The sequence below is a fragment of the Bubalus bubalis genome, chromosome 1 (genome assembly GCF_019923935.1).
Source record: "Bubalus bubalis isolate 160015118507 breed Murrah chromosome 1, NDDB_SH_1, whole genome shotgun sequence".
Taxonomy (NCBI): Eukaryota; Metazoa; Chordata; class Mammalia; order Artiodactyla; family Bovidae; genus Bubalus; species Bubalus bubalis.
In genome coordinates, this window is record NC_059157.1 from 189,265,209 (window position 1) to 189,276,207 (window position 10,999).

Sequence of the window (10,999 nt, forward strand, 5' to 3'; positions counted from 1 at the left end):
GAGTAGGTCTGTGCTTGCCTGGTGATGGGCATCAGAGGGGATGGATTGAAAAGGTGAAATTTTGGAGTATTTTGTGGTGATGGTTTCACGGGTGTATACAAACGTCAAAACGTACCAAATTTGAATATGTGTTTGATCGTATAACAATTACACCTCAATCAAGTTGTCATTTAAAAAAAAAACCCTAAGAATGGCTCAGGTCGAGTTTAAAAGGCTCGATCCCCACATTCCCTACGCTCCTCGGAATGCCCATGCAAGGGCCCTAAGACGCGGGGAGGAGGGGTGGGAGTGGGGATATGGGGGCTAGGCAGGAAGAGACTCAGGGGGACGGAGACCTAACCCCATTAACGCTTTGGCTGCCGCTGGCACCAGACCTGCGAGGGAGGCTCAGCAGGGTCTTCTCACTGACCCAAGGGTCTCCAACCTCCCTGCTGGCACCTCCATCCCCCATCACCTTATCCCTTCCATCGCCTTCATGGCCCCCAACCTGGGGGCCAGGGGCGGGGTTGGACTTGGGCAGGGGCGGGGCTCTATCGCCCCCACGGCCCCGCCCAGATCCCAAGAGACACAGTCCCATCTAAAACCCTGCTCCCAGGTCGGCTCCACGCCTTCCCACAGGCCCCGCCCCCAGGCCCCGCCCCGTGCCGCCTCTACGGCCCCTCCCAAGGCTCCGCCCCTCGCCTTTACGACTCGCGTTGTCCAGGCAGCGTCCTGCACACAGGCTCCGCCCGTGCCCCGCCCCTAAGTCTCAGGCCCAGCGTCGTCCAGGCCCCGCCCCGTACCACAGCTCCGCCCCCAGACCCCGCCCAGGCCCGCCCCGCCCCGCCTCTCGCCCGCAGGCACCGCCCCACGAGCTCAGGCCGAGCCGCGTGTCTCCCGAGCGGCCGCGGACGTGGGATCAGGCCTCGGGATAGCGGCCGCTCTCGGGCGTGGCGCTGGGTCGGGCTCCGAGCCGCAGAGATCCTCAAGCACAGCAGTCTCCTGTCGAGGCCGCGCAGGTAAACGCCCCGCCCTACCCCAGAGCTTGGATACCCTGCCCCCGTCCATCCTCCTCCCTGGAATCCCGGGGGTCCCTAGGGTCTGGGGCCCGGGAGTCCCTATGTCCGATATCCCGGGTCCCCGGGGCCCGAGCCCCGCCTGCCCAGGCCCCGCGCGGCCCCGCCACTCCACGCCCAGCGCGGGCCGCGCGCCCAGGGCTTGGCTTTTCTCTTTTCTCATTTTCTCTTTTTCAAACATAATTGAAATAAAAGGCGCCCGGGCGGGTAGTTGTTCCCTATAGGACCGACAGAGAAGAGCTTTAATATTAATAATTGTCAGAGGAATTGTCACAATTAGCAAAGTGCTGAGCTTCTTCTGACAGCAGCCTAGCCCCAAGGCGATGAGACTGCCTGCTTGGTTCTCAGGCGCCGCCAACCATCACCCCTACATTCCAGTTTCTTAAGAAAGCCCTGCAGCCCCAGTCTTCCTTCTTTCCAGCCTTGAGCTGCTAGAAAGGGGTGGACTCCCATTACCCGGTGCTGTCCAAGCCGTTGACCACTCCCCCCCCCCCCCCCAGGGTGTGCAGTGGGTGTGTCCAGGGCAGGGTGGAGGCGGTAAATCACAGGGACCCCCTCTGGTCAAGAGTGTCTGGAAGTCAGAGTGTGCCCTCAGGTCCCCAGACGAACCACGGCCAGCAATGCTGATTGCTCCTCTCTTTTAGAGCCAAAAGAGGACACCAGGCATGTGAGGGAAGAGAGTTCACATCTACGCGATGGTCCTTGCACAGCGATGACCAGGCCGTGGGGCAGCATGTAACCTGCAGCCCTGAGTGACAGCAGCATCCTGTCTGTCCCCAGATGGTCAGCATGGGCCCAACAGGCAGGCAAAGCCCCTCCTCCCTGCCGGTCCCTGCAGGAGGGCCCTGCCTGCTCCTGCTCTTCTGCCTGAGGCTAGGTGCCTCTTGCCCACAAAACTGCCAGTGCCCTGACCACGCGGGGGCGGTGGCTGTCCACTGCAGTGCGAGGGGCCTGCAGGAGGTCCCCAAGGACATCCCCGCAGACACTGTGCTCCTGAAGCTTGATGCCAACAAGATCGCCCGCATCCCCAACGGGGCCTTCCAGCACCTGCACCAGCTGAGAGAGCTGGACCTGTCGCAGAACGCCATCGAGACCATCGGCCCCGCCGCCTTTTCAGGCCTAGCCGGGGGCCTGCGGCTGCTGGACCTATCTCACAACCGCCTCCGGAGGATCCCCAAGGACGCGCTGGGCAAGCTCAGCGCCAAGATCCGCCTGGCCCACAACCCGCTGCACTGTGAGTGCGCCCTGCAAGAGGCCCTGTGGGAGCTGAAGCTGGACCCCGACTCAGTGGACGAGATCGCCTGCCACACCTCAGTGCAGGAGGAGTATGTGGGGAAGCCACTGATCCAGGCCCTCGACTCTGGCGTCAGCTTCTGCAGCGTCCACCACAAGACCACCGATGTGGCCATGCTGGTCACCATGTTCGGCTGGTTCGCCATGGTGATCACCTACGTTGTGTACTACGTGCGACAGAACCAGGAGGATGCCAGGAGGCACCTGGAGTACCTCAAGTCCCTGCCCAGCACCCCCATGTCCAAGGACCCCACCAGCTCTGCACCCTAGTGCCCACCCGCTTCCTGCTGCTGCCGTGGCAGATGGGACTGGCTCTGCCCCTAGTGTCCCTCAGGGAGGTGGTGACATGGCTGCTTCTGCCCAGTGCTCCACTCCCACAGAGCATTTTCCTTCAGGTCCAGCAGTTTATCCATCTGACCCACTGATGGATGGGGAAATAGGCTCAGAGAAATGGGAGGTCTGGGGCAGGAAGTGGTCCATTCAGGACGTAAAGCCAGGCAGTCCATCAGATGTGTTCCTTCCACTCTGGGAGCCTGTCCCACTGGGTGCCCATAGGGTGGACAAGCATTCAGGGACAAAAGAGTGCCTGCCTGTGAGTGAGGCTCCCCAAGGAGGTGAGGTGCAGCTTGTCAGTTGAAGGTACGGGTCATCTACACTGTGGAGCTGGTTTGCCTCTGCTTCCCCAGTATGTCCCAAACAGATCTGACCACAGACTCCCTGCAGAGCCAAATGGTAGAGACCAGGTTTTTCTAGAGAGGTAAGTGGAACGTGTAACCTTTGAACAACTCTTGTTTATTCTCAGAGTGTTTGTTAAGAGTAACACGTATCAAATTTCAGTCCAGCGAGAAGGAAAAAAAAAAAAAAATCAAAACCCCCAAAAATAATTAAACCACAGAGAGAACCTGAGACAGGTCCAGCGAGGCTCATGGGAAGCCATGTCAGCAGCCAGACAAGGGTAGCCCTGCCCGACTCCCACCCCGCGGGCTGTGTTCCGCCAGGGAGCCCATCATCGGGGGTCGCCACGTGCCTTGCTTTTCTACTCACCAAAGCAGCTCCTTTCCAGTGGTCGAGAGCCAAAGGGAGGACCAATGTCTCATGCTTCAAGGCGGGCTGCTTCCTCTCTCCAGGAACAGGAACTCTCTCTCTCCTTCTCAGCTTTGCTGCCAGGAATCTCAGAGCGACTTTACTGCTCGGTTTTCCTATCTGATTCATGTTCAGGGTAGACCTTACCTCCACCTACGTACCCCAACTCTGTGTTTCCAGTTTTATTTTTTAACGGCCTTTTTGTATGAGTGTTTATATTTTAAACTACTTCAGATATTTTGAGGGGGAGCAAACTAGGGGTACACTGCTCGTGGATCTGAGGTATAAAGGACAGGAAGGGCAAAGGTGTGTGAAGGTCTGTACTGGGAAAGCGTCGCATGACTGGCCACGGAAAGCACATTTACGCACGGATGCAGAGACGCGGTGCCCGCAGCTGAGGGACCAGAAGCAGCAGCAGAAACCTGAAAAGCACATCTGAGCAAGGTCATGACTTTTCAGTTGTGGTGCGTTAAAGAAATGACCAGCAGATGCCAACCTTCGTCCACACCCCAGCGCCCCGCCTGCCCTTGCTGGGGGCACAGCGAGCACCGTGTGAACAGGGGGCTCCGTGCTGAGTGTGGGGTGGGCACCTCTCTGCCCGCTGCCCGCTAGGGTGCGGGGTGGAGGGCAGGGCTCAGACGATGCTCCGAATGACCCCAATCCTCAGGAAACTGATGGCCTGCCCACCCTTCCGGTGACTGCTAAAGCCGAGAAGCCAGCCTGGGTGCCAATCCACCTGTGGGACAGACGCCATGGGCGTAGGTGAGTGTGGGCCGACTGACCGGGGGACACAGGCTCCGTGGGTGAATCGGGCCCCCTCCTGCATCCATCCCGGGGTGCACACAGCGGGGAGGGGTCCTGCCACACAAGGAGCTCGTCACCCCACAGGTTTGTGGACGTGACCCTGGGTCCCTGGGTCAGGGGGAAAGAGGAAATTGAGGCCTGGATGGAGGTGGGGACAGACGCCAGGGTCCTGCTGCCTTGGCTCAGGTGCTGCAGGGGCCAGTCAGCCTGGGCACCTCCAGGCCCTTTCCTCGCTGCTCTCACCCGGAAGCAGCCCAGAGCCTCATGCCCCCAGCTGCTCTTCTGGGGACACACGGGGCACATGCAGGGCTTTCCCTCACCCTTTGCTGCTGCCCGGCGCGCAGTGTCCTGCCAGCTTTCCCCCAGGTGTGGGCCTGCTGGCTCTTGTCCACACAGCTGGGAAGAGGAAGTGGGCCCAGGACCCCAGAGCACCCCAGAAGGGCCCTCTCCCTCTTGTCCTGAGCCCAGTAGCAGGGGGCTACCAGGCCCTCCTGGCCTTTCTGGGCTTCTCAGCCTTCGTGCAGTCTCCTGGCAGAGGGTACCTCCCTCCCAAGACCACTAGGATCCCACCCCCAGGAGCGGAAACTCCTTCCTGCTCACCAGAGCGCAAACTCCTTCCTGCTTGCCGGAGTGCCCGTTGGCCCTGGGCTGTCCTGGGAACCCAGCCCTCCCCTCGCCCCTTGCCCCCTCGTTTCTCTGTCTGTCCCTCCCCTCCTTAAGGGACTCCTGCAGATGACACCTAGCGTCTCTTGCTGCCATGTGTGAGCCTGGACACCCCACCACCTCCATGGGCCCTCGGACTGGCCTCCCACCCCCACCTCAGTACCCTGAGCAAGCATCTGCCTGTCTCCTAGTTCTGCAGAGGCCAGGGTTCAGCCAGCCCAGTTGAGGGGACCGGGGTTGACAGTGGTGGGGACGTGGCAAAGGGGGGCCTCAGTCAGGTGGCAGGGAGGCAGCAGCCCTTGTGGGGTGTGGGTGGACCCCAGCTTTCATCACAGTCAGTCCACAAAGAGCCATCTGTGTACAACCCTGCTCAGCCCTGCCCACCAAGCCCCTCCTTCCTTGGGAGGCAGCTCTTCACAGGGTCTGGGGGTCAGGGCGGGATGATTTCAGGGGAGTTTATGGGGCTGAGGGTGGCATGAGCAGACTGGCCCAACAGCCGCCTCAGCTGGGCCTGTCTTCCTTCTCACAGGAGTTGGGGTCTTGATTCTGGGAGGCCTAAGGGCAGAGGAAGGGGGAGGAGCAGCCCCCCGGGAGCCTGGTCCCCTTGTCCACCACTCTGGACTGGGGTGGGACTTCATGCTGGCTTGGTCCCTGGCCTCAGCATGGACGGTCCCCTTGGAAACCAGAGCCCCACCCTTGACCTTGACCCTGACCCTAGGCAGGGATCCCCACACTCGCAGCCTCCTGATGAGCCCTGACAGTCCTCTTTGGACTTTGGGACCCCAGGCTCTCTCGGGTGGTCCAGCAGTTGGGGATGAGCAGGTGTACTGTGAGCCCCCAGCAGAGCCACTGGGACACAGGCTGTCCCTGGCATGGAGCCACCTTTCCGGGACCTCCGGTGGGCACAGCAGCAATGGTGGGCACAGGCCCGGGGCACTCCCAGAGCAATGTCCCGGGGCGGCACTGTGCACCTGCCCGGCTGGCCACCTGCCTGCCCGGCACTCCCCGGGCTCCCTTGCAGTGGGTTCTCCAGGATCCTGGCCTGAGTTCTGGAGAGCAGGCCCAGCGGACCATGGAGGAGGTGGAATGGTCTGGACTCTTGGCAGGAGCCTGTGGTGGTTACCTGGAAGCTTGGCCCCAAACCCGATTCTACTCATTGTCCTCCCCATTGTCTTTGAACCTTCAATAAACCTCTGAGCTCGTGTCTGCTGGAGTGGACTCTGTTGTTTCAGCTCGGTGACCCCACCAGGTCTGACCCGCCCTCACGCCGACCTCGCCAAGTCCTGGAGCCGCCAGCCCCACGAGCCGAGCCGAGGGCTGGAAAAGCCGGGTCAGGATGGGGTGCGGTGGGTGCTGGGCTTGCCTGGACAGCTGGACCGGCTTGTGATGGCCAGTTGTCAGGCTTTAGGAATTTTGTGAGCCAGCTGATGTCATGATGAGGCTTGAGTCTGCTTCAAGGCCCTTGACAGCAGCTACAATCAGGATCCTCCCTCCTGCCGAGGGAGTCTGCTGGCACTGCTTCTGGGGTCCCTTGGGAGCACCATGGGCGCCCAGCAAGCAGGTTCTACTTTCATATCATCCCTACTTCAGGCTGGTTCTGAAGGAACAGTGGCCCTAAAGACATCCAAGCCCTGGCCCTGGGAGCCTGCGAAGATGGGCAGCAGCAAGGAGTGCGGGGGGTGCAGGTGCCCAGGAAGCTGGGAGAGGCCGAGACGGGGTGTTCTCTGGAGCCTTTGGGAGGAAGTGGCCCCACGTACCTTGGTTTAGCCCAGGAAGACCCATGTCAGCCTCTGACCTCCAGAATTTTGAGAAAGCAAATTCGTGCTGTTTAGGCTGCTGAATGTGGGTCCTTTGTTACAGCAGCTTCTCAAACAGTCTCCCCAGTTTGAGAGTGGCCAGCGTGACCAGAGCATATAACCAGCCTCGCCCTGTGGCCACCCTGCTCATCCTCACTGAGCCCTGGTCCGTGGGGTCGGTGCGTGCTCCCTGCCTTACCCAAGTGGCCAGGAGTGACTTCAGGAACTCACCTCACACGTCGGCCAGAAGACACCCTCCAGATGAAGGGCCTAAGTGTGGGGGCTCCAGCGGACGGGAAGTCAGAGTCTGCCAGCCTCCATGCCCCTCCCCCAACACCACACACGTGCCCACCATGCACCTACACTGTGCAAACATGCACACACACTCCTGAACACATGCTGGGGAGGGAGGGGAGGACTTGTCAGCCCCTAACCTGGGGCCCTGGGGGCAGATGTGGGGGCTTCCCGAGTGCAGGCTGGGGGTAGGGGCGGGGTCAAGAGGAGGAGGCCATGTGTCAGGAGGGAAGGCTCTTCAGGGGGCAGCAGCTTGGACCCAGCTTGGAGGAAGGGCCTCTGGGTAGGCGCCCAGTCCAGAGTGTGTGAAGGTATGCCGGGCATGGGGGTGCTGTACATGGGGGGCCACTACGGAGGACGTGCTGACTGACGGGGTGAGGTCCAGTCTCAGCAGTGGCCAAGCCACACAGCCTTGTAGGAACCGTGTGTGGAAATCAGCACTCAGGCCCCAGAGGGCACCCTGGGCAGGCTGCCTGCTGGGAGGGGGCAGTGGCTGCGAAGGCATGTGGGCGGCGGGTACTGCCAGGCAGGGCGCCTCAGGGAATTCCCACCAGGCCCTGGCACGGTCGGTAATACTTCTATTTTCAGACAAGAAACCCAAGATTCCAAGGTCCAGGGGAAGAAATGACAGACACAGGAGTTGGCTTGTGGGCAGAGTGGAGCTGGAATCCAGGCCTTCTGACACCCAGGCCTGGAAGTTCTCACTTGGGCCCTGGAGTGTTGTCAAAACAAAGAAGCGAGTCCTGGGTTTCGCCCTGGTTTGGAGAAGGGCCAGAGTCAGCGGCCTCGCGGGTCCCCTCCCTGCCGGCAGCTGCGCTGGCCAGGAGAGCGGAAGCCCCTGCCGGGACCCAGGCCTGCCAGGGTCTACATCTGTGCCCTTGGCGACAGCACTGGACACAGAGGGCGCTGCGGGGCTGGCTTTGCAGTCAGAAGCAGCCCTGTGCCCACCTGGGGTTCTGTGCAAAGGGAGACTGGGAGACAGTTCCCCAGAGACACAAGCCCGTGGCTGACCTTCCCTGTGAGAACAGCAGCTGTCAGAGGAGAGGGGCCTTCGGAGGAAGGGCTGTGGAAGCAGGCTTTGCAGAGAGATGCAGGGAGAGGGGCCCCTGGGCTGGGAGCTGACTCGGGAGCCCACGTTAGCAGCCGACCCTCCCTAACGGACGGGGCAGCCAAGGCCTGGAGCACTGAAAGGACTTTCCTAAGGCTGTTGAGCTGCTGAATGCTCAGTGGGGCTGTGACCAGGTTGCCGGGCAGCAGTGGACGGCAGAGAGACGTCCAGGAGACGCCTATGAGGCCTCCACAGCCGGGCAGTGACATGGGAGCAGTTAAGATGCTGAGAAAACCCTGAAGGAAGAATGCATTTATGTCAAGACTCGATGACCACAGTCGCCAGACTTATGGTTGTAGCAGGTATGTAGCTCTCAGAACAGAGGACGCTGAACTGTCTGTCACCTGTTGAAAGTCCTTTATCTCATCAAGTCACACTGGCTCCCAGCACCCTGTCAGCCTGGGGCAGAGAGCCCATGAGAATGCTCACCCTGTCTTTGTACCCGCCCTGCTTCACACTGCCCCACCCCCAACTCACTCAGACCCTCAGCAGGTCAGCAATGAGGCCCGGAGACTTCTCTGGGCAGGGTAACCTCCGTGCTGGAATTCTCTCAGGGGCCTGTCTTCTGAAATGGTGTGCAGGGTGGGCGCTCAGGCCGCTCGGCACAGCTCCGAGCTGCTGCCCCTGCCAGGCCCCACCAGGGCAGCCCTTTCACCCACATGGGTGAGCTGGAGGGGGTCCCCTTGGGTGGGCACCCACCATTCTGCTTCCCAGAGCACTTAGGACCCTGCTGCTCAGCTCAGCTGGCCTGGAAGGCCTGGGTCCTGCTGTCCCTGCAAGATGGTCACCAGCCGTGGAGAGCGGTGCTGCCAGAGGGCAGCCCTGCATACGGTCAGATGGGTCCAGTTCCCCGCCAGGCTCCCGGGGCGTAGCGTTCTCCCAGGGACCACTGGATCAAGCACCAACCTCCCGTCCTTGCCCTGGGCTGAGAAGTCACCTTGGAATCAGAGCCAGTCAGTCTGGGTGTCACAGTGATCAGGATGTCAAGAGTGAGGTTTTCCACACCAGTAACTTGTAAACAGAACTGCCTCACTCAGATTTTAACTGTTTAGCAGCCCCAGGAGAAGGAGAAGGACCCGCGCAGGTCCTGGTCACCGCAGCCGGCCCTGGAGTGCCTGTGGCTGTGATGTTGGCTAGAGGCACTGTGGGTGCGACTCACCAATTTAAGTCTGTTTTGCACCGTTTGGTGGAAGGGAAGGCACAGGGAGCAATTCAGAGAGAGGGCAGGTGAAGAAGACCCCACTGCCCACTGCGGTCTTGGAGGTGGAAGAAGTACTGAGACCCCAGGATGTGGGCGCTTCTAGAAGCTGGAAAAGGAGGGAACATTCACTCCTGGAGCCCCAGAAGGAACCAGCCCTGCCCTCACCTTGACTTTGTGCCAGTGACACCTGGGAGGGACCCCGGACTCCAGGACTGCGAGGCAGTGCAGTCCCTGTTGTTTTAAGCCACTGAGTGCGTGATAATTCTGTCCCAGAGACACAAGTCTAAGGCGGGGGCTTCTGTGGTTTTGTAAACACACAAGTGGTGCTGGTCTGCTGTCCTCTCTCCACGGAAATGAAGTAAGACAGGTAGGGTGGGCTCAGATTCTTATATGCCTTTAATGGTCACATGAGCTGACAAAGTTCTCATGCTGATTCTAGTAGGTTCTATCAACAGAGAGACTGTCCACGGGGCATCACCCTTTGTCTTTCTCACGTCCTGTCTCTCTGCCCTTTGCTCTCACCACAGAGGCCAGGACTGGCTGGACTTTGATCCACAGTGGTGCCACCAGGCTGCTGGCACATCCATGATTATCATCTGAGGGCACGAGGGTCCCGTGGTAAATACCCCGCTGGCAGCTGGTCTGAGAGCTTCTTTGTTATTATGGGAATTATAGACGTGGAAGCGGGTCCCTAAGCTGGAGAACCACTTGGAGGTATGTTACGAAGTGCAGCCATGACTTACCCAATGGCCCCTGCTCCCAGATGTTTACCAAGGGAAATAAACACCTGTGCACACAATTATCCAGTGATGTTTATAGCAGCCCCAAATAGAAACAACCCCAGAGCAGATAAATAGGAAGGGCAATGGGCTACTGATAGGACATACTGAAGCCAGGAGCAAATGGCAAAAAGCAGCAATGAAAGCAGAAAGCCTGCAGGTGCGACAGCTCGGATGAGTGTCAGAAACGCTAAGCTGAGAGAGGGACACAGACAGTGCCCTTCATGGTGCCATGGGAAGGATGTCGGAGACGGGCAGGGCTTCTGGAGACAGAAAGCAGATTGTGTGTATGTGTGTGAGGGGGTGACCAGAAGGGGCACAGGAGACTCCGGGGGGGGGGGTGGAAATGCTCCTGGCTTTGTTGAGGGTGGTTCCACATATGTGTACACTTAGCAAAACTCACTGAATAGAGCCCTTAAGGTTGGTGCATTTTTAATAAAATTAAATAAGTCAAAATAAAATTAAGCAAAGATAAGGGCCTTTCACAAACTTAAAAATAACATTCGAGTCATGAAAAGAGCCACAGACTCTCTGAGATGCCCTTTTTCTTCCTCTGCGTTTGCTCTCATGTTGCTGGCATAGCGGATGGTTTCAAGGGCTCTCCTAATATTGACCATCTTTCTGTCAGAGGAGAAACCATCTTTGGGTATTAGGTGTTACTGACGACTTTGATTCACTAGCATGTGGTTTAAACCAGTAAATCTACCATCAAAAATGAGACAGGCTCAACATTTTATTTCCAATGGGATTTTAAGTCCAACTTTGTTCAGGAAAACCGGTGGGCAGGATGAGGGGTTGCTGTTGTCCACTCATGGGTCCAGGAGCTGTGCTGGGGCCACAGGACACCCACGTCACATTGCCCAGGCATCGCCTGAGGGAGGTGGGTCCTCCAGGGACCAAGGTTGAGGGGATTCAGTAACTGG

The 10,999-nt window shown here is 59.2% G+C and overlaps 1 protein-coding gene across 1 annotated transcript; it reads left to right on the forward strand.

Moving 5' to 3' along the window:
- Window positions 1-827: 827 nt before the first annotated feature.
- Window positions 828-6,102, forward strand: LRRC3 (leucine rich repeat containing 3). Its single transcript, XM_006060796.4, has 2 exons — window positions 828-998; window positions 1,700-6,102. Exon 2 carries the CDS (start codon window positions 1,836-1,838, stop codon window positions 2,616-2,618), a length of 783 nt encoding a protein of 260 aa, XP_006060858.1. The 5' UTR covers window positions 828-998; window positions 1,700-1,835; the 3' UTR covers window positions 2,619-6,102.
- The last annotated feature ends 4,897 nt before the right edge of the window (window positions 6,103-10,999 follow it).

Coding starts and splice junctions, on each gene's coding strand:
- LRRC3 (XM_006060796.4), top strand. CDS start 1,836: ATGGTCAGCATGGGCCCAACAGGCAGGCAAAGCCCCTCCTCCCTGCCG.